Raw genomic sequence first — 22,798 nt, forward strand, 5'->3', positions numbered from 1 at the left:
GGGGCCATGGGGAGAGAGGGCCCCTCCCCCCAGTATACAAAATGGGGGGACCAGAGGGGGACTGTCCTGGGCTTGGGGACAGGGAAGAGGCGGGTGATGTGGTGGGATTGAGGTCAGTAGTAGGTTTCCTTCTCCACCCAACCTGGAAAGATGAAGGAGAGAAAGACGGAGTGAGAGACGGGGGACAGGTATCCGGAGAGGTACAAGCTAGGGGCGGGGATACCCCGACAGTGACAAAGAGATCAAAAGGGACAGACACACTTGGAAGGACAGGAGGAGGAGGCCTTGACTGGAGGAGACAGAACTCAAAGGGAGAAGGGCAGGGAGAGACATCCGGGAGAGAAGGGGACGCAGGGGGACTGGGGCCAGGCCATCCACGCGTCTCCCCTTCCCAGCCTTTGGCCCAGCCCTCACCCCCGGGGTTCCTGCGCAGGATGAGTTTGCGGATTTCGTCGTAGACGAAGATGAGGAAACTGTAGGGGAAGGCACAGAACCACCAGCTGGGCCTGCAGAGGGGAGAAAGAGGCTCAGTGGGGACAGGAGACAGGGCCCCAGGGGCAGGAGGCGGGAAGTCTCCCAGCATCCTCTATGCCACACAGGGGTGCCTTTGCCCTGGATGTGGCCTCAGAGCTGGGGTGGCCAGAGACATAGGGAGAGGCTGAGGCCTGGGGCTGTCATGAGCTCAGCTTGTAACCCCCACTCCCCCCACAGCCAGGGAAGTTGCCATGGAGGGTGGGACACAGGAGCTGGGGACGCTAGAAGTATCCAGGCACTCACTTGAGAGGGTACATGCGGAGGGCCACGTCCATGCCGGGGCAGTAAGACAAGAAGGCAGCCAGGGCTGTCTCCTCAAATAAGCCAAAGATCAGGATCTTGTTCCTAGAGGCACAGACAAGGCAGAGCTGGGCCTGGGGGACCCCCATCCCTGGCACCCCCAGCCCGAGGCAAAGATGCCAGAGACACACAGAGATGGAGTGATGGTGACAAAAACAAGGGTCAGACACAGGAAGGCAGAAAGTCGTATAAAAAGATAAAGCAGCCAGGTATGGTGGGGCAAGCCTGTAATCCTAGCTATGGGAGGGGAGGGGAGGCATAGGGAGAAGGATCTTGGTTGGAGGCCAGCCCAGCAAAAGCGATCGAGACCCCCCACTCCCCTACCCTGTCGCACACATTAGCCTAGCATGGCGGCATACACCTGTCTCCTCAGCTCCTCAGGAGGTATAAATAGGAGGATCATGGTCTTAGGTCTGCCTCCACCCCATGCAGAGACAGACTGAAGGAATGAATCCAAGACACAAGAAATAAAATGGCTCAGAGCATGTGGGGAAAGACAAGGGCCCAGGCAGGCACTGTTAGGTCTCACTTCATGCCCTGCTGGAAGACGGAGTTCCTTCGGGTCTTGCAGATAATCAGATCAGCCCACTGGACAACCACGATGCTCACGAAGAAGGCTGTGTGGCACGTGAACTCCACCACCTTCCTCTGTTCATATGTCTGGGAGGAATGAGGGGGCGTGGTCAGTGTGCAGGGGTGGGGTCAGCACACCAGGGGTGGGGCCAGTCAGCTCCTGGCCACTAACAGGGAGGACATGGTACTTGTGTGTAAGGCAAGGGTCGGGGGGTTGGGGGAGGTGGGTGTCGGTGTGAGTGTGTCCAGATTGAGACAGGAAGCAATCCCTGCTAGGTTTGGCAGAGTCCAAGGGTCTGGGACCAAGGTTGGAGCCTTGGCTCAGTTGATAGAGCACCAAGGGTCTGGGGTCGGCAGTGGCCAGGGCAGGGCTGGCTACCCAGCTCGCTTACCCACTGCTGCCCATAGCTGTCCTCCAGGTCGTTGACTGTCCGGTCATCCCAGTTCAGCCGGATGCCCACCAGGTTGCCAGGCAAGAAGCCATTTTCTGCCAGGATCACAAAGTAGGAAAAGAAGCCGCCAAGAGCCTGGATCATCCCTAGAAGAGAGTGGGGAACCAAGGAGGGGCTTATGGGGGAGCTGGCAGCAGGCTAGGGGCTCCTGAGGCCCCGTGTGTGTGTGTGTGTGTGTGTGTGTGTGTGTGTGTGTGTGTGTGCGCACTGTTGTGCTTTAGCTTTTTTTACTCAAGGCTGGTGCGCCACCACTTGAGCCACACCTCCACTCCTCCTTTAATTGGAGATAAAGAGTCTCATGGACTTTCCTGCCCAGGCTGGTTCACCCAGAGATCCTCAGAGCTTAGTCTCCTGAGTTGCTGAGATTATAGGCATGTGCCATGGGCACCTAGCTCCCTTGAGTCTGTCACAGTGGTTCAAAGGCCAGCTCAGTCCTTTTGCTCAAGCTGTGTCATCTGGCAGGTCTCTGAGTTAGTCATCTGGTCAGGGGGAGCCCCAGAGAAGGCGCTCTCCTGGATGGTGAAGCTGGAATCCTTCCGTCACCTTCCCCAGCCATGGACATACTGAACAATCCTGGGGTTGCATGTGTCAGACCCCATTCAGCCTCTGCTGGTCTGTACCTCCAGGGTGGGGCTTTGCACATGGGATCTCCAACCCCAGAGTGGAGGGAGAAGAAGGTGGAGAGGCCAGGGGAAATGTCAGAGGCTGCTCCCATGGGTCCCCTCACCGATCTGCCCGTAGGCCATGCTGATGAGCCTCTCGTTGACCAGCTTGTCGGTCCTCGGGTTCCTGGGCTGTCTCTTCATGATGTCACTCTCTGCAGCCTCATAGGCCAATGAGATGGCAGGGACCTGGGGGACAGGGCTAGCTGAGTGGGAAGGGGAAACCCACCCCCTCTCCCAGACCCAGGGTAGTGGTGGTGATGGCTGAGGCTCACCATATCGGTGCCCAAGTCAATGCAGAGGATGGTGATGGTGCCCAGGGGCAGCGGGATGTTGGCCATGATGAAGAGGAGGAAGGGTGTGATTTCAGGGATGTTACTGGTCAGGGTGTAGGCGATGGACTTCTTCAGGTTGTCAAAGATCAGGCGACCTGCAAGGGTGGAGGCAGGCTCAGAACTTGGATGCTTCTCCAGTGAGCCCGATTCCCTGATTCTCGGAGCCTGGGGCCTGGCCACTGCCCCTGAACTTCTCTCTCTCTCTCTCTCTCTCTCTCTCTCTCTCTCTCTCTCTCTCTCTCTCTCTCTCGGCTAGTATTTTACCACTTGAGCCACAGCTCTACTTCCAGCTCTTTGGCAGTTAGAGGTAAGAGTCTCATGGGCTGGGGAGGTGGCTCAGTGGTAGAGTGCTTGCCTTGCATGCATGAGGCCCTGGGTTCGATTCTTCAGCACCACATAAGCAGAAAAAGCCGGAAGTGGTGCTGTGGCTCAAGTGGTAGAAGGCTAACCTTGAGCTGAAGAGCTGAGGGACAGCGCCCAGGCCCAGAGTTTAGGCCCACTACCGACAAAAAAAAAAAAAAAAAAAAACCCAAAAACAAAAATAAAAAAAAAGACTTTAAAGAGTCTCTTGGACTTTCCTGCCCTGGCTTGCTTCGAACCGTGATCCTCAGATCGCAGCCTCCTGAATAGCTAGGATGACAGGTGTGAGGATTTTTTTAAAAATAGAAGTGATATTTCAAATGGGGGAGAGAAATGGGAAGAAAATCACCCATTTATGAATAGTACATATTTCTGGACCGTGAGATGATGGGTGATTCTAAGTTCTCTGCATGTCTGCATTTTCTTATAATTAGCATGAATCACTCCCATGACGGGACTCAAATAAAATGTGACTCAGAGGCTCCGCTGTCAGGAAGCAGAGCCTCAGAGTTCTCCTCAGCCCCAGCCCCAGCCCCAGCCCCAGCCGGCCACGCTCCCGCCTCCCAAACCCCGCCACCCTGTGACTCCTGTTCACGATGGTAGCGTGTGACAGCTGGCCCTGTCCACTCCGGAAAGTTCCCACGATGCCCCCAGCTTATGCTTAGAGAGGGGCTTCCTGAGCCTCCCAGAATCCTCTGCTTCCTGGTGGCTGCACTTAGAATGGTAGAGTGCTAGCCTTGAGCAAAAGCAGCTCAAGAAGAGCGCCCAGGCCCTGAGTTCAAGCTCCAGGACTGGCAAAACAAAACGCAAAAAAAGAACTTTCCATGTTTCCAGCACCCTAAACGCAGGAAGCATGTGACCCTGATAGGAGGGAAGACCAGGAGGAGGAGCACAGGCCCCACCAGGGCCCAGTGGGTACCTGGAACCCTGCAGCAGGCCTGGCACGGCTCCCCCTTTGTCCTGCCCAGGCCTCCGGCAGCCACCCCAGTCTTCAAACCACTGGCCCCAACTTACCTTCCTCCACCCCTGTGACGATCGATGCAAAGTTGTCATCCAACAGAATCATGTCGGCTGCCTGCTTGGACACGTCAGAGCCAGCGATGCCCATAGCCACCCCAATGTCAGCCTTCTTCAGAGCAGGGGAGTCGTTCACACCATCGCCAGTCACAGCCACGATGGCTCCCTGGAGGGAGAGAGAGGAATGAGACCCTGAGTCCAGACCAGCTTCCTCCCTCAGACCCAAGGGTTCAGACCCAGCCTCCTCCCTCAGACCCAAGGGTCCAGGCCCCAGCCTCCTCCCTCAGACTGGGAGCCCAAACGCACCTGTCGCTGACATCCTTCCACAATGATGAGCTTCTGCTGGGGGGAGGTCCGGGCAAAGACGATCTCTGTGTGGTTTTGCAGGACCTCGTCGATTTGCTCCGATGTGAAGTCCTTGAGGTCAGTGCCGTGGATCACACAGGCCTTGGCATCCCTGAGGAGAGTGGAAAGAATCGATGGCCAAGGTCAGGGTGAAGACACGGAAACAAGAGTGCCAGAGGACTGGATGGGAGGCTAGAAGGGAGTGTGGGGACCAGAGATGAAGAGCAGTGGGTGGAGAGGGGAGGGCCAGCCTCAGGGCGGACCGAGGGACACAGGTGCAGACTGATGAGGAGGAGGCAGACACAGAGCTGTGTGTGATGAGGAAGTTGAGGAAGTTAGAACGATATGACAGCTGGGGGCTGGTGGATCTCGCCTGTCATCCTAGAGAATGAGATCTGAGGATGCTGGTTGGAAGCCAGCCCAGGCAGGAAAGTCCCCATGAGACTCTTATCTCCATTTAACCACTCAAAAACCAAAGTGACACAGTGGCTCAAGTGGTAGAGTGATAGCCTTGAGCAAAGGAGCTCAGAGAGACAGTGCTCAGGCCCTGAGTTCAAGTCCCCACAACCAACCAAAAATAAGAACAAGACAGAAAAGGGGGGAGAGACAGGAAAAGAGATACAGAGAAATATGGGGCCTCACTCTGACACAGCAATAGTTAATGGGCCCCAAAACAGGGCCCTGCATGTAGCAGACCAACACTGCCACTACGCTACATTCCAGTTCTTGGTGTTCTGAGACAGAGTTCCACCATGTAGCCCTAGCTGCCCTTGAACTCACAATCCTCCTACCTCAGTCTCTCAACTTCTAGGGTTGCAGGTATGTACCACCCTACGTGACTTCATATATATATATGTCTTGGCGGGGGAGGTAAAGGACAGTATAGAAATACTGGCTTTATATTTTATTTGCTTGGCAGTTTTGGTGATCAAACCCAGGCCACCACTGAGCTCCAACTCCCGCCCGGACCTAGTACCTGGTGTATGTGTCTATACCAGTACTGGGGCTTGCACTCAGGGCCTGGATACTGTCTCTTCGCTTTTGTACTTGGACTGGCGCTCTACCACTTGAGCCATAGTTCCACTTCATTTTCTGGGCGTGGGTGTAGGGCGGGGTGGGGTGGATACTTGGAGATAAGAGCCTCCTGGACTTCTCTTCCCAGGCTGGTTTCAAATCTGGATCCTTAGATCTCAGCCTTAGCTAGGATTACAGGCGTGAACCACTGGCACCCGGCTTCCCAGCAGTTGTTTTAACTGAAGCCCAGGGGGACTAAATGGGTTGCCCAAGGGTGTGCAGTGATGTGTGGCAGTGCTCAGAAGTGCCCCCCACTTTGCTGACCCCCCGTGGCACCAGGCTTCATTGTCATGGAGGATGGCGGTGTGGGGTGCATCTCACCGAGGGTTGACCTGGCTGACGGGGATGTTGAGTCGGGCGGCGATGTCCTCCACGGTCTCATTGCCCTCGGAGATGATGCCCACGCCCTTGGCAATGGCCTTGGCTGTGATGGGGTGATCGCCCGTGACCATGATCACCTGCAGATGTCGTGGGTTAGGGTACAGCCTGGGCTCACGCGCTGGTCCCCGGCCCCATCTCCCTCACCAGGCCCCACCTTTATGCCTGCGCTTCTGCACTTGCCCACAGCATCAGGGACGGCTGCACGGGGAGGGTCGATCATGGACATGAGGCCCACGAAGCAGAGGTTGTCTGTGGTGAAGTTCACATCGTCACAGTCGAAGGCAAAGCCCTTGGGGAACTGCTCTTCGGGCAGGTAGTAATGGCAGAAACCTTGGTGGAAGGGACACGGTAGGGGGACATGAGGGCTGCAGCTTGGAGTTCTCTACCATGTCTGTAGCCCTTAACCCCTAGCGATCTGGATTCCCAGAAGCCAGGGTCCCCACACAGCCATCCAGCCAGCTGGGAACATTCATGTTCCTCTCAGCCGTCCATCCATCCATCCATCCATCCATCCATCCATCCATCCATCCATCCATCCATCCATCCATCCATCCATCCATCCACATCCACTCACCCATCCACCCGCCCATCCATCCATCCATGTGTTATTGGAGGCCCTGTTCCATTCACTCATCCTTCCATACCTCCATGGCACATTATGGGAGACCTTGTTCTGAGCCATCCGTTCATTCATCTACTTATTTGTTCATTAATTCACCTATTCACTCATAGTATGTTATGGCAGGACTCTGTCTCTGTCTCTCTGAGAGGGAGGCTTGAACTCAGGGCCTGGATGCTGTCCCTGGTATTTTTTTTCTCAAGGCTAGCACTCTACCATCTGAGTCATGCCTTCACTTCCAGCTTTTTGTGGTTAATGGGAGAAAGAGTCTCATGGACTTTTTTGCCTAGGCTGGCTTTGAACCACATTCCTCAGATCTTAGCCTCTTGATTAGCCAGGATTACAGGTATGAGCCACCAGCACCAGCCTCACTTTTCCCTTTTCTTTTCTCTTTTCCTTCCCTCCCTCTCCCTCTCCCTCTCCCTTTCTCTCTCTCTCTCTCTCTTCCCCTTCCCCTCTCTCTTTTTCACCTATCATTCATAGTGTATTCTTTTTTTTTTTGTCAGCCGTGGGGCCTGAACTCTAGGCCTGGGCACTGCCCCTCAGCTCTTCAGCTCAAGGCGAGCGCTCTTCCACTTGAGCCACAGCACCACTTCTGGCTTTTTCTGCTTATGTGGTGCTGAGGAATCAAACCTAGGGTTTCATGCATGCAAGGCAAGCACTCTACCACTGAGCCACCTTCCCAGCCCCATAGTGTATTCTTGTAGGCCATGTTATGAGCCAAGCATTACACCCCTGCTTGTTCCCAGGAGCCCTCAAGAGCTGGCCTGGCCCCTGCACCCCCAACCCCTTTTCTTGCAATGCACACCAAGCACACGCTCGCCCAGGCCGCCCAGCTCCAGGTAGGCATTCTGGAAAGCCTCCTTCATCTCCTCATCCAGTGGCTGCTCCTTGCCCTGCAGGAGGATGGTGGCGCAGCGGTCGAGGATGCGTTCGGGGGCGCCCTTCATCACCAGCAGGTATCGGTTATCGTTGGGGTCCTCGGTCTCGTGGATGGAGAGCTGCAACAGAGCAGAGGCATCTGAGCCACGCAGGGACCTACAACCCTGGAGATTTTTTTTTTTTTGGTGGGCCGTGGGGCTTGAACTCTGGGCCTGGGCGCTGTCCTTCAGCTCTTCAGCTCAAGGCGAGCGCTCTACCACTCGAGCCACACTTCTGGGTTTCTGATGGTTAATTGGAGATAAGAGTCTCATGGAAGCTGGGCACTGGTGGTTCACCCCTGTAATCCTAGCTACTCAGGACGTTGAGATCTGAGGATTGCAATTCAAAACTAGCCCGGGCAAGAAAGTCCATGAGACTCTTATCTCCAATAAACTACTCAGAAACCCAGAAGTGGTGCTGTGGCTCACATGGTAGAGCACTCACCTTGAGCTGAAGAGCTAAGAGATAGCGCCCAGGCCTAGAGTTCAAACCCCATGACCAAAAAAAAAAAAAAAAAAAAGTCTCATGGACTCTCCTGCCTGGGCTGGCTTTGAATCGCAATCCTCAGATCTCAGCCTATTGAGTAGTTAGGATGACAGGCATGAGCCACTGGCACCCAGCTCTTGGAGATTTGTATGATTGTTTTCAAGATCACTGCTCATTCCAGCCTGCTGTGTCTCTTCATCTGTGTGTCCCACAGAATCCCAGTCAGACTAGGGTTCCACGTTCTCCAGCTCTGCCGGATCTAGTCTGCTCACCTCTGAAGTGCGCCTAGAACCCAGCCCCTTCTGTGTGTGTGTGTGTGTGTGTGTGCGCGTGCATGTGTGCTCGCTTGAACTCAGGGTCTGGGCACTGTCCTTAGGCTTTATTTGCTCAAGGCTAGTGCACCACTTGAGCCACAAGTTTACTTCCAGATTATTGGTAGTTTATTGGAGATGAGAGTCTCCTGGGGAGGGGAGGGGCAGTTGGAGGCATAGCTCATTTGGCAGAATGCCAGCCAATGAGTGAAGGTATTGAGTTCAAGTCCTGGTCTCAGACAAAGTCTCATGGACTTTCCTGCCCCGGCTGGCTTCAAATCTCGATCCTCAGACCTTAGCCTCCTGAGTAGCTAGGATTACAGGCAGGAGCCCCCAGTACCTGGCTTAGGATTTCTTTTTGAGGTGATAAGAATGCTCAAAAATTTACTAGGGGCGGGGGATGCGTGTACCTGTGAATACAGTGGAAACTACTGAATTACATAGTTAACATAGATGCTCGCAGTGTGTACATTTAATCACCCTATTAAAAAAGATGTGAGTCAAGTCCTGCCTCTCCTCAGCGACCTCGCATGACTCAGATCCCCCGGTGAGTCACAGCCAGGTCCTCTCCACAGCTGTGAGGATGCACGGGCTCTGACCCAGCAGGCACTGCCTTTACCTCCCAATGCACTGCCTGTGGTTCAAGTCCTTTGCACATGCTACTTCCTGCCCAGTCATTCTGCCCCGGGTATCTTCAGGGCTCCCTTATTTGGCCTGGTTGTTTTACTCATCCTTCATCACTGTCTCTTTCTAGGCTTAGGCTGTCCATTCCAGAGAGGAGCGACTTAACCATTTCAACTCACTATCCAGGGGACACCTGCAAAGCTTTAATCTGATCAGTGCAAGAAAGGTTCTTCTCCATGGGCTGAGCATTCCCATTCTACAGATGGGCAAACTGAGGCTCTGAGAAGGCGAGCGTCCAGCCCAATGCACGAGAGCCATAGAATTAAGCTGACTGCCACCGCGGGGAACACCGAGTATGTACCTGGTATTTGTTGGTGGAGTTGAAAGGAATCTCGGCCACTTTCTTGTTCCGTTCACGCATGAGCTTCACAGAACCGGAGGACAACTCAATGCATTTGAGCAGGGCGGATTCGCTGGCGTCCCCAGCCACGTCCCTCTGCAGCGGAGAACCAGGCCAAGTCAGGAGCGCGGAGCGGGGACACAAGTGGGGCACAGGGCAGGTCGGGGGGGGGCATCTGCACCCACCTTGAGCACTGGGATGTTGTCCTGGCCACCCTTAAAGACAGCCCGGTTGCAGAGTCCGGCGATGTGGGACAGGGCCACCCAGGTGTGCGAGCTCTTGTCGAAGGAGGTCCCTGCGGGAGGCAGGGGTGAGTAAGAGGGAGGCTGGGGAGGGGGCGCCCATGAGGCCCGCGCCCTGCGCCCTCACTGACCTGACTGATCCTCGGTGGTGTCCGCCTCATGGATCTGGTTATCAAACCACATGTGGGCGACCGTCATGCGGTTCTGGGTGAGGGTCCCCGTCTTGTCGGAGCAGATGGTGGACGTGGAGCCCAGGGTCTCCACAGCCTCCAGGTTCTTCACCAGGCAGTTCTTGCGAGCCATGCGCTTGGCAGTCAGCGTCAGACACACCTGGGCGACAGGCGCAGGCAGGTGAGATGCAGGCGGCCAGGGTGGCACGGCCTAGCCTGCGCTGCCCCAGCGACAATCCTGCGTGGCTGTACGAGCATGCATAAAGGCAGCAGGGCTGCCTGACTAGATGGAGCTGCAGAGTCAGGCATGGGCGCAGAGCACGCCAGGTGTTCGGTTCCCATTGTCGTGGCATGTTCAATAGCACATACAGGCCTTGCGGACTGCGTACAGCCCCGTAAAAAGCCAAGGCCTTTTGATACTCAGGGATATAGGTTCCAGCCCTCCTCCCTCAGACCCAGAGATCCAGACCCCCAGCCTCCTCCCTCAGACCCAGGGATCCAGACCCCCAGCCTCCTCCCTCAGACCCAGGGATCCAGACCCCCAGCCTCCTCCCTCAGACCCAGGGATCCAGACCCCCAGCCTCCTCCCTCAGACCCAGGGATCCAGACCCCCAGCCTCCTCCCTCAGACCCAGGGATCCAGACCCCCAGCCTCCTCCCTCAGACCCAGGGATCCAGACCCCCAGCCTCCTCCCTCAGACCCAGGGATCCAGACCCCCAGCCTCCTCCCTTAGACCCAGAGATCCAGACCCCCCTCCCTCAGACCTAAGGCCCAGCCTTACAGTGACAGTGGCCAGCAGACCCTCTGGGACATTGGCCACAATGATTCCGATGAGGAAGATGACAGCCTCGAGCCAGGTGTAGCCAAGAATGAGGGAGAGGATGAAGAAGGAGACACCCAGGAAGACGGCCACGCCAGTGATGAGCTGGATGAAGTGCTCGATCTCGATGGCGATGGGCGTCTTGCCCACCTCCAAGCCCGAGGCCAGCGTGGCGATGCGGCCCATGACTGTTCGGTCACCCGTGGCCACCACCACGCCCCGAGCCGTGCCTGTGGGGCAGAGGGTGAGGTCCAGGTGGGGTGGGGCTCAGGAAGCTGGCCAGGGAAGGGATGGGGGGGAGGGGGAGTGAGGGGCTCTGAGGGCGCAGCCTACTGCCGATGCCCAGTGCCCCTCACCTTCCACGCAGTTGGTGGAAAAGAAGGTGATGTTGCGAGTCTCCAAGGGGTTGTCGTGGGTGCAGTCCGGAGAGCGGGTCTGGGGTTCAGATTCACCAGTCAGCGAGGAGTTGTCGACCTGGGAGTGGGGTGAGACACGGGTTCAGCACAGAGGGCAGTGTCCCGGGCAGACCAGGCCTGGCTGCCCAGGGGGGGCAGGTGGCACTCCAGCTGTCAGAGGCAGGGGTCCTGAAGGTGGGAAGGGCCCTGAGCTTTGAGTGAAAAGCTAAGCTAAACGAAGGTTTCTGAGGGTCGAAGAGGGGGCCTGGATGGACCCCTGATCTGAGGGTCCAGATTTCTGAGTCTGAAACAGGTGGGGGCTAGAGTCTGGATTCCTTGGGTCTCCTTGAGGAAGGAGAGTTGGGGTTTGGATTGTGGGTGTAAGGAAGGATACTGAGTCTGAACTCTTAGGTCTGAGGGAAGAGGGGCTGTGTATGAACTCTTGGGTCTGAGGGAGGAGGCTGGGGCCTGGACCCCTGGGTCTGAGGGAAAAGGCTGGGGCTTGGCCTGAGTCTACAGGCAGAGGGAGGCTGGGGTTTCCGCTCCTGACTCCTAGCAGAGCTGGAGCCCAGGTGGTAGCACACCTTGCAGCCGTGAGCGGAGATGATGCGCAGGTCGGCCGGGACTCGGTCTCCACCCTTGATCTCCACCAGGTCCCCAACCACCACCTCCTCAGCGTTCACCTGCATCTTCTCACCTTCCCGGATCACGAGGGCTTGCTGGGGGGGGGGGCACAGGGGGGAAGGGACAGAGAAGAGGCTCCTTCTAGACTCCGCTCGAGACCTGGGGGTCCCTGGGCACAACCCCCTGCTCACCTGCCCACACCCTCCTGGCCCCTTGCTCGCCCCCTCACCTGGGGAACCATGTTCTTGAAGGACTCCATGATCTTAGAGCTCTTAGCCTCTTGGTAATAGGAAAAGCAGCCAGTGATGATCACCACGGCTGCTAGCACGATGCCCAAATACAGCTGTGGGGGGACACGGGGACCCATGGTCAGGGCTGTGTCCCCAGCTCCTGCCGTGGGTCTGTGTTTGGGAAAAGACCTCTGGATTTAGTATTATTGTTGTTGTTATTATTTGTCAGTCCTGGGGCTTGAACTCAGGGCCTGGGCATTGTCCCTGAGCTTTCTTGCTCCAGGCTAGCGCTCTAACACTTTGTGCCATAGCTCCACTTCTGGTTTTCTGGTGATTCACTGAAGGTAAGAGTCTCAAGGACTTTCCTGCCTGGGCTGGCTTTGAACCATGATCTTCAAATCTCAGCCTCCCAAGTAGCTAGGATGACAGGTGTGAGCCACCAGTGCCCAGCCTGTTGGTTATTTTTTTGTTTTGTTTATTGTTTTGAGGCAGGGTTCTGAAATGTATCCCCGAGCTGGCCTCACATTCGACAATCCTCCTGCCTCGGCCTCCCAAATAAGGGGACTGAAGGTGTGCACCATCACCCCAGCTCTTTGGGCCTGTTTTTGTCTGAAAGTCTGGGTGTGCATATCTGTGCATGTCTGGGCCCTAGGGTAACCATCTGGGTTTATTCTGTGTATATATGTGAGCTATTTACAGCTGTGTGTGGGTCTGTGCCCACAGCCAGGGAACTGTGGTCCCCTAGGTCGGCACACAGGCGCTCCCCCCTTAGCAGGTGGCAGGGTCTCTCCTTGAGCACAGTTACTCATCTCTTGGTATTTGTCAGGCTGTGACCACCTGTTGTCTGTCCCCAAGGCCGCTGAGCTCACAATGTATCTCTCTGTTGTATGACCTTGGACAAATTCCTTGGCTGGCTGGCCTTCCTCCCTTTCATGCTTATTTATTTTTATTTGTTTATTTTTTGTGGAGCAAGTTGTTTTTCTTTTTTTGGTCCAGTCGTGGGGCCTGAACTCTGGGCTTGGGTGCTGTCCCTCAGCTCTTCAGCTCAAGGCTAGCTCTCTACCACTTGAGCCACAGCACCACTTCCGGCTTTTTGCTTATGTGGTGCTGAGGAATCGAACCCAGGGCCTCAGGCATGCAAGGGCAAGCACTCTACCACTGAGCCACCTTCCCAGCCCCGCAAGTTGTTTTTCTATGTCATCCAGGCTGGCCTTGAACTCACATTCCTCCTGCCTCAGTTCTAGAGGGCTGGGATGATAGGCATCTACCACCAGACCCAGAAATTTGTTTGTTCATTTGTTTGTTTGTCCTTAGTGCTGAGGATTGAACTCAGGTCCTCACAAATGCTAAAGCAAATGCTTTACCACTCAGCCCCCACCCTCCTCCTGGGGCTGGGGCCAGCCCTCTTAGGGTGTGTGTGTGTGTGTGTGTGTCTGTGTGTCTGTGTGTATGTCTGTGTCTGTCTGTCTCTGCACAGACCACGGGAGACACTCACATTGTCACCAGAGGGGTCATCTTCGGTACCCGCCTGGATGCCATAGGCCAGGAAGCAGAGGATGGCCCCAATCCACAGCAAGATGGAGAAGCCCCCGAAGAGCTGGCGGCAGAACTTGACCCACTCCGGAGTGGTGGGAGGCGGCGTGAGTGCGTTAGGTCCATCCCGGGCTAAGATCTCCTGGGCTTTGCTGTGCGTCAAACCCTAGGAGGGACACAGAACCTTCCCTGAACCACCCGGGCACCCCAACCTGCCACCATCAACCTCAGGCAACCAGCACCCCTGGCCCTCAACCCTCCTCCCTCAGACCCAGGAGCCTTAGACTCTCGTCGTGCACAGTAGCCTCACCTGCACGCAGTCCGTGTTGTATTTCCGGCAGACTTCTTCCACTGACATCTTGTGCTCTGTCTGAGGAACAGGAGTTTGGAGATGTGAGCTGAGGCCTTTCAGGGAGGGATGGAGGGAGGGCAAGCAGGGCTGCTGTGCAGTTGGAGGAGAGGGCACAGACGTGGTACCTACCATAGCCACTTCCTTCTTGAGATCATCCAGGTCGCGGCGCTCCTTGCCCTTATTCTTCTTGGGCGAGCCCTTGTCATCTTTCTTGTCCTGCGAGGTGGCGACACGATAGCTGTCAGAGCCACCAGACTGCGGGCGAGAAGGGGTTCCAGAGAGACACGGCGTCCCCCCCACAGCCCTCCCCCCTCCCCCGCACCCCGGAGTCCCAGCCTGCCTGTGGCTCTGCCGCTCTTGGTTGGGGCTGTCCCTGCCAGAATCCTCCTCCCTCCAACAGTCTGCCTTGTCCCCTTGTCTCCCTGTGTACCTGGGAGTCTCTTTTTTTTCTTTTTTGGGTCCAGTCGTGGGGCCTGAACTCTGGGCCTGGGCTCTGTCCCTCAGCTCTTCAGCTCAAGGCTAGCGCTCTACCACTTGAGCCACAGCACCACTTCCGGCTTTTTTCTTTTTGCTTATGTGGTGCTGAGGAATCGAACCCAGGGCCTCAGGCGTGCAAGGCAAGCGCTCTACCACTGAGCCACCTGCCCAGCCCATGGGAGTCTCTTTCCCACGTCTCTCTCTCTGCCTTTTATCTCTGTGTGTCTCTGCCTTTCCCTCTTGCTCTGTCTCTATGTCTGTCTCCTCCGATCTGTGTTTGTCTCTCTCCTTTGATCTCTCTCCCATGACTTCATATTGCCCAGGCTCCCTCCTCTCCCCTCCCTTTCCTACCTACCTTCCCCCTCCTCCTACTCCCCCCCCTTCTCTTTCCTTGATTTCCTGTTCTTTATGTCTCTGTCTCCACCCAATCTCTTTATCTCTTGGGGATCTCCCAGATTCTGGCTGAGTTCTGTCTGACTCTTTGAGTCAGGTGGTGTGCTGTTGGAATCTCAGATTGGTCTCTAAGGATCAATATTTTCTGTTTTCACGGTCTGATTGATTTCCCTCTTTGGCTATGAGGTTCTGTCTCTGTGTCTCCGTTTTTCTCTCTCAGGTCATCTCTTTACAATACTCTTGGTGTCTCTGGTTCTCTCCTATGTCACCATTTTCTCCCTCTGTCCATCTATCTGTCTCTCTCTCTCTCTCTCTCTCTCTGGGATCTTCTTCTCGCTCTCCCTCCTGTCTGTGTTTCTTTCTGTTTCTCTCTGTGTCTTTCAGGTGTCGCTCTGAGATCTTCTTCTGTGTCTATCTCTGTCTCTGTCTTGGTCTCCTTCAGCTTGTCTGTCACTTTTTGTGTCCTTTGTATCTGTATCTTTGTCTCTCTTTGTGTTTGTCTCTATCTCTTATCATTTGAGATTCCCCCCCATACGTGTTTGTATTACCTCTCTTTCTCTCTATCCATTATATATGTATATATTTATCTACCTATTCTCTCTTTCTCCCTCCCCCCTTTCTCCCCCCCCCCCCTTTCTCAGAGCTTTCTCTGTCTGTGTCTGGTCCTTATCTTTCTTTTTTTTTGGTCGGTCGAGGGGCCTGAACTCTGGGCCTGGGCGCTGTCCCTCAGCTCTTCAGCTCAAGGCTAGCACTCTACCACTTTGAGCCACAGCACCACTTCCGGCTTTTTTCTTTTTGCTTATGTGGTGCTGAGGAATCGAACCCAGGGCCTCATGCATGCAAGGCCAGCACTCTACCACTGAGCCATCTTCCCAGCCCCTCCTTATCTTTCCTTCCAGCTCTAGGCCCTGTCTTTTCAGCCCAGCTCCAGCTCTTTTCCTAGGATTCTCCCCCACCCCATGGGTATCTCATTCAAAAGACTCATCAGATCCCGGGAGAACTACAGGCCTGGCAGAAAGGGAGAGGAAAGGGCATTCTAAGTGCTAGTCACAGCTGGCACAAAGGCCTGGATGGGGATGTGGTATTCTGGGTACAAGCAGCTAGTCCTGAGTTCCTTGATAGACAAGATATTGACATGGCTTCTCTCCTGAGGGTTGCTGGGAGGCACGGATGGCCTTGGATGGGGGATGGGCAGGACTCCAGGACAGAGTAAGAATTCTTAGAGTGCAGAAGAGCAAGAGACAGAGCCTCAGAATGTGGTGTGAGGGGAAGGGACTGAATGTGCAGCTCGGTGGCTGGGCAGATGGAGAGAGCCTCGTGTGTGGCTGGCAGGAGGGGTGGGCACAGGCCTGGTGCTGGTAGAGGGCTGATGACAGATCCTACGGGCCCAGGGCCAAGCTGGAATCCGAGGCTCAGCACGGCTCAACGTTAATCTCCTCATGACCTTGTAGAGGCCCCAGCTGCCTGCTGTTTGACCTCAGACCCCAGGTTAAGTTCAGGGGTGCGGTGAGGGGATCCAGCCATGGGAGGTCTGGAAGCCCCAAGAAAGGGTGTAAGGGATGGATGGGAGGTTGGCCCAGGGCCAGCCCTGCAGCGGCACTGCGTCTCAGCCAGGGAGCCTCCGAGACTGGTCCTCCTCCTGACCTCTGTGCCAGGGAGTAGGGGGCGTCTCAGCTTGTGGCACTTGGGGTAGACATATTTAGACAGGGATAGCATGAGTTTGAGGTGGAGAATGGAGCAGGGAGGCTGACAGAACTGGAGGAGGAAGCCAGCCATTCACCCTGGAAACCCTGGGGAAGCTGGACCCCAGGATCCTGAGCTAGAAGGACTGGGGACGAGGGATGAGGGCTGAGTCTGTTCACTTGGGCTAGGGCAGAGGGCTGAGGGACCCAGGTCCCTGGCAGGACAGCTTTAGTTCCTGCTTGTCCTTGTCACAAGCAGACTTCCTGGGAGGTGGGTTCCATCTGTCTGTCGGTGTGGGGGGAGCTGAGGCTTTCCCAGGTAGGCCTAGATGGGCGCAGTGCAGGTAGGATCCCTCCCAGGGTGGGGGGACACGCCTGTCTCGCTGTAGCCCGCCTCTGCAGCTCCTCGCCATTTTCTCGCCATACTGTCCGCCTCCCCATGTCTGCCTGGCTCGCTCGCTCGTGTAGCTCTGTGATTCTGCAGCCCTCCCTCCCCCTCCCTCCTCAGGTGCTGCTGCTGGCTGAGTCCAATTGCCTTGACCTCCCCTTCTGTTCTCTGCCTCCACTTCCTATCATTCAAGCAGGCTTTTTGTGTCTAGTTAAGAAAGACCTGTCTTGGGGGCTCTCTATCTCTGCCTCAGTTTCTCATTTTGCCTTTCTTTGTCCCTCTGTATCTCTCCATGTCTCTCTGCCTGCGCTCTGTCTGTCTCTCTGTCTGTTTTCCCTCTGTCTCTGTCCATTCCTAGCTTTCTTTAAGTCTATCTTTCTCCTGTACCCAAGCCCTTTGATTCCCTTCCAGCCCCCATTTCTTTTCTTAAGAGCCCCCCCCCTCTTCTCTAAGGCATTGTAGCATCAATCCTTGATCCCCGAAATCTTCCCACACTACCTGCCTCCAATTCACTTACCTGAAAGCCATCCCTGGCTCCCATCTCTCCCTTCTCTGCCCTGGTCCTCCCCCCCCACCCCCCAACCCAATTCTTCTTCCTATCCCCCCTCACCCGCCCCAACCCACAGATCTGCAGCCCCACCCCCACCTCCATCCCTAGGCCCTTCAACTCTCATCTCCACTCTCCTCCGCCATCTTTCTCCCCATCCCTCCGGTTCCCTGCAGTCGACCTCTCCCACCCTGACTCTGTCTCTGTCTTTGTCTGTCTGTCTGTCTCTCTCTGCATCCCACCTTGCACCCCCCACCCCCCAGGTTCCGCTCAAGACACACAAGGAGAAATCCAGGGCTGCAGCAAGGGTCAGGCGGTCAACCAGGGAAGGAGAAGGCGGCATCTGCTGGAAAGACTCACAGACAGAGAAGGACACACGGACACGGAGGCAAGGGCACGGCGGGCGGGCACGTTCCCTCGCTACTCTGGCACGGGAGCACACACTCAGCCTGGCACTCAGTGGGGGCAGGCATCGCCATTCCTGATCCTCACCCTCCTCCCAGCGCTGTCCCCCCCGCCCCGTGTCTGCTCCCCTAGATTAGGGACCCCTGCAGTGGAGCGCCCCCCCCCCTCCATCCAGGCCTGGAAGGAGACAGAGAGGTCATCCGATGTCCACCCCACAGCCTGGACCAATTCCCATCCCACCAGGGGATCCCGGAGTGGTGGAGGGGGGTTGGGGTGGGGGCTTTAACCCCCCCCCACCCCCCAGACACACTACTTCGGCTTTCGGGCACACCCAGGCGGGGGAGGGGCTGGGACGCCGGGGGGAGGGAGGGGGGCACGGACGGCCCGGGCCGTGGCAGCCGGGGTGCTGCCGCACAAGGTCAGGCGGGCGATGCGAAGGGTCGGCCCCGACCCCGCGGACCCCAGCACACAAAGCCAGGCCCACCTGCGCCACAGACCCCCGTCCAGGCCCGGGAGGGGGGGGCGCAGCGGCCCCAGAGCCCCCCCTTCCCTCCCCGCGCACACAGACCCTGCCCCGTGTCACCTGCCGGACCCCGGCACCTACCCCCATCTTGGCGGCTGGGTGGGGAGAGCGGCGGGCTGGGCTGGGGCGTCTGCAGCGCCCGCGCTCCGAGGCGGCGAGCGTCCGTCCGTCGGTGGGTCCCGCCGCGCAGAGGCTGCGGCGGCCGCCGGCGCCGCCTCCTCATATGCCGGCACTCGCGGGGGGGAGGCGGCGCCGGCCAATCAGGAGCGCCGTGGCGCTGACGGACAGCCCGAAGCCCCGCCCCCGGTACTGCAGCTGTCCTCCCCCGCCCCATCCCCGCCCCCACCCCCAGCCAGGTCCCTGCAAAAAGTGGCGGCGCCACCGAGCAGCGGGAGCTCTGCTGCGGGATGGGGGGGGGGGAGATCGGGAGACACCTCCCCCCCCCCCGCACCCACAATAGTGGAACCCCGAGACCCCGTCAGTGGAGGAGGAGGAGGAGACACTGAGGGAGGAAAGCACCCTAGAAATCCCTTCATGGTGGGGGAAAAAAGGCCGCACTGTGCGTGTGTGTGTGGGGGGGACAGTGGGGAGTTGCGGGGGTGGGGGAACCTAATGAGCTGTTGCAGTAAGGAGGGGACCTCCACAGCACCCCCTTTTTGCAGAGTGGAGGGGTAGGTAGCCCCAGAATCTCTATAGAGGGCTGCACAGGGAGGGGGTGTGGCAGGCAGAGAAGCCGGAGGGCTGGGGGACATGGCACCCTTGAGCAAAGAGGATCCCTCAAATTGAGGGAAGGGGTGCTGCAGGGGGAGAGTGGTCTTGAACTCTTTGTGATCACACCTCATCAGAATGGCAGAGCTATCCGAGGAGATGCAATCGCCACGGAATGCACAGCCAGGACACACAGGAGGCCCAGGAAATGCCCAGCGCGGCCCACGGTCACACTCTGCATTCCATCACATCCCAGCCTGTCCCCTCACACAAGCACACAAGCAGAGCTCACGCACTCACTCCATCCCAGGCACGCCTGACCTTGCACCAGCTCACACAGACATCGCACAACCTGTGAATCAACAACCGGTGCCCGGCACTGCTGCACACCTCCAGGGCCCACTCAGCCTCCAGACACACTGCAGGAGCTCTTGTGAACCCAACGGGGTGACCATGTGTGTTACACACATCACCCGTGGCTCACCTATGTGTCTGGGTGCATGCAAAGGCCCACAGGGCAAAATGGGCAAACCCAGTAGGCAGAAAGGTACCCACGCTTACACACCCCATGGTAATTCACAGAAACAAGTCACACAATGCCGTCCTATACTCTTCACACAGCACATCGCAGGACCATCACGTTCACCTTGGTCACCCCCCCAAACATATCGCCAACATCTTCACCCACACAGCACCCCCTCAACATATGTGTATGTACACACACACACACAGCTGGCACCCACATCCCAGGCCTGTCAAGCACATACACGTCACCTCCACCAGTCACCACACTGAGGCCTGAGGAGTCAGGTCTTCCCACCCAACCCTGTCATCATTTTCCTCCAGGAGGAATACTCCAGATTCTCCCTGGAGATGGCAGAAAGTGTGTATGTGTGTGTGTGTGTGTGTGTGTGTGTGTGTGTGTGAGAGAGAGAGAGAGAGAGAGAGAGAGAGAGAGAAACACCTGACTTGTGGGTTTTTCATCTATGGGAGCGGAGGCGAGGCGTGAGGGACACAGGCAAGAGGCAAGAAGTAGGTTTGGTATACAGGGGTGGGTGGTTTTACAAGGGTAAAACCTTGGCCAGGGAAATGTATGAAAGGCTGATGGCCAGAGTAAGTGCTACAGAAACGGGCAACGTAACAGATGACCTTGGACAGAGCCAGAGACAGGGTCAGAGTAGCCAGCAAGGAAGTGTCCTTAAAGCCAGAGCCTTATCCTAATCCTTTTCTGTGACCTATCCCCATCCCTCTGTTCCTTGTTGCCATGGTAACAGGGAGGCTAACTCTGCAGCAGCGAGGGAGGCTGGGCCTGCAGACCAGGCTGTTGCCATGGTGATTAGGAAGGGGTGGGGGGGAGGAGCCACATCTTTTGACCCAGGTGCATTGGCCCGCAGACACCCCCCTCCCCAGATTTCATCCCCTTCCCCTGGAAGAAGAGCTTCATCCCTTCCCTTTCTCAACACCTGGGCTTAGGAAGTTTAGGCCTGGACCATGAAGGATGAGATTGGAGAGACAAAGATGGCTAGAGAGGCGGGAGGCGGGGGGGGGGGGGGGGTCTAGATTCCAGGAGATTTAGGCTCTCCTCCTACTTTCCAGCTGGCTTGGGGGAGGAGGTCTGAGGCCCCTATATTCCAACCTAGACAGATTGAGGTCCCCCTTTCCTGCATTCCCTTCCTCAGACGCGAGCCTGGCGAGACTGATGACTGTGCATCGTGCTCCCAGCACAAGGCTCTGCAGAAGGCGGGGGAGGGAAGGCTCAGGAAGGTCACAGGGATGGAGAGGGACAGGAGAGCTTAGTAGGAGGAGAAACAGACAGACCCTGTCCAGAAAAAGGCAAATACGGACAGAAAGAAGACAGATGGGGAGCTCTGCAAAGGTAGAGAGACAGGGGGACAGCAACAGGAGTACACAGTGAAGGTGACAGGCGACACTGCAGCTTCGAAAGCCAGGCAGAGGCAGGGGTGGCCAACTTCGGGAGACTGGGAGGAGAAATTCAGTGGGGGACGGAGTGGCTCAGACATGGGGAGACACCTCAGAGAAGATCAGACAGAGAGAAGGAAGAGTCCTGAAATATTGCAGTCGTGTTCTAGGTACCTCAACAGTTAAGAGACAAGAGGTGCTGGTGCTGTCTCTAAAGGGTGTACACACACACACACACACACACACACACACACAGAGCAAGTGTTTTGGACTCAGAAGTGCTCAACGTTGGGGGTGCTGTGTGTGCATGGGGGAATCTTGGGGTGACAGCAGCCACCTGGGAACTTCAAAGGGCAAAGAGACCCTGGAAGGGAAAAGCGGGCCGGGCTATGAACCAAGCCAGCAGCCGGGTGCTGAATGGACAGCTCCCCATCTCCAGCCGCCGCCGCCGCAGGAGGTGGGAGGCTGAGCCTCCGCTCCGCCACCTCTCAGACCTTGTCTGTCTGGCTTTCCCCAGGGTTCCAGTCCCCTCCCATCTCCCTATGGCTTTCCTCGGTCACCCCAATTCCTCCCACTTCCCCCCACCCTCCTCTTCAACTTCCCTTCTGCAGTCTGCTCTGTCCTTCCCCTCCTCGCTCCTCCCTTCCGCGCTGTCCCCTTCTTTCTCTCCCCTTTCTTGGTCTCGCCTCCATCCCTCCATCTCTTCCTTTTCTGCAGGGCCAGCCTCGTTTTGGCTCTGGCTGTGTGACCTTCACTCGTCCTTTCTCAGCTGCAGTTTCCACAGAAACTGGAGGTGGAGGAAGGGCGGGGACGGAAGCAGGCCCACCCTTCCCCTCCCAGCCTCCTCCTCTCGAAAAACCAGACCTGCAGCCTCCAGGCACCCCTACCCCTATCCCAAGGGATTCCTCCCTTCCTCTGGGAGTGGGGGGTGGGGGGAGGGAAGATACATGTCCAGCCGAAACACAAGGCTAGTCACAGGCAGGTGAAGGTGGCCTCACCGACAAATACACTGACGACCACCAAGGTGGGAATCATTGTGGCCGGGGGCACACCCACCCGCCCACCCACCCAGCAATGGGGGGAGGGGGCGTCCCATTGCAGCGCGGTGAGCAGCCAGCTCCCTGGCCCGCCCCTCCCCCAGCCCCATCTGGCTCATCTTTGTGTCTCCGCCCCCCCATCCCCGCATCTCCCCATCTGTCTCAGGGTCTCTGTCGCGAGGAGAGGTCAGTGGAGAGGGAGGGGGCCAGCTGCGGGGACCTGAGCTGACCTGCGGGGGGCGGGGGGGGGGCGGGTGCGCAAGTGGATCGTGGTTCTCTGCAAACCCGGGGAGGGGGCACCTCCCCCTCCCCTAGCCCCACCCCCAGGAAATGAGACCCAACCATCCCCAAGTTTGGCAAGGTTTTGTTCTTTTTTTTTTTTTTTATTCCAACAGGGACTGAGATGTGGGGGGGGGGGCGGGGAGAAGGGACGGGGGCCCAACTGACCCCCTCCCTGAGGGGGAGGGGTCTCATAGAAATTCCAAGGTTTCCCCTCACCCCCCCAAAAAAAAATAAAGAGAGAAAGAAGAATGGAGGGGCACCAGGAACACCCATCTGTCCTGAGGCCCTTCCCCTCTCCACCATGTGGAGGGCCGCGTCCACGTCAAGGGGGGGGCGCCAGGGCAGTCCCAGGGTGTGTGGGGGGGTCCTCTCCGCGGACTGCTCTCGGCCTCCGGGACGACTCCCCCTCTTCCGTGGCCCCCCAGTCCCCCGTGGATCCCCAGCCCGGGAGTCCTCGGCTCCTGCTCTGCGCTCGGCCGCCGCCAGGGAGCGCACGTGAGTCCATCGCGGGGCGCACGCCGGCTCCCGCCGGGGAATCGGGGGCGCGGGGGCCCCAAGTTCTGTCCAGCCATCCCCACTCCGGTGGGGGGAAGAGTTTGGGGTGGGCAGCCGGGGCCTGGGCCGGGTGCAGTGCCCGCTGATCAGTCCGGACGCCCCGGCCCGGGCCCCGCCCATG

At 57.3% G+C, this 22,798-nt stretch overlaps 1 protein-coding gene across 1 annotated transcript; it reads right to left on the bottom strand.

Annotated features, from left to right (window-relative positions):
- Positions 1-113: 113 nt before the first annotated feature.
- On the bottom strand, positions 114-22,797 carry Atp1a3 (ATPase Na+/K+ transporting subunit alpha 3). Its single transcript, XM_042667790.1, has 23 exons — positions 22,423-22,797; positions 13,890-14,015; positions 13,719-13,778; positions 13,371-13,574; positions 11,875-11,988; positions 11,606-11,740; positions 10,983-11,100; positions 10,588-10,856; positions 9,768-9,966; positions 9,580-9,689; positions 9,356-9,490; positions 7,461-7,653; positions 6,188-6,363; positions 5,974-6,110; positions 4,540-4,690; positions 4,231-4,399; positions 2,797-2,951; positions 2,587-2,710; positions 1,800-1,945; positions 1,364-1,494; positions 778-879; positions 415-506; positions 114-142 (listed from the first exon to the last, which is right to left on the bottom strand). The coding sequence occupies exons 1-23, from the start codon at positions 22,795-22,797 to the stop codon at positions 114-116; spliced, it is 3,450 nt and encodes a 1,149-aa protein (XP_042523724.1).
- Position 22,798: the final 1 nt, after the last annotated feature.

This window comes from Dipodomys spectabilis, unplaced genomic scaffold, assembly GCF_019054845.1.
Source record: "Dipodomys spectabilis isolate Male_0828 unplaced genomic scaffold, ASM1905484v1 ptg000422l, whole genome shotgun sequence".
NCBI classification, from domain to species: Eukaryota; Metazoa; Chordata; class Mammalia; order Rodentia; family Heteromyidae; genus Dipodomys; species Dipodomys spectabilis.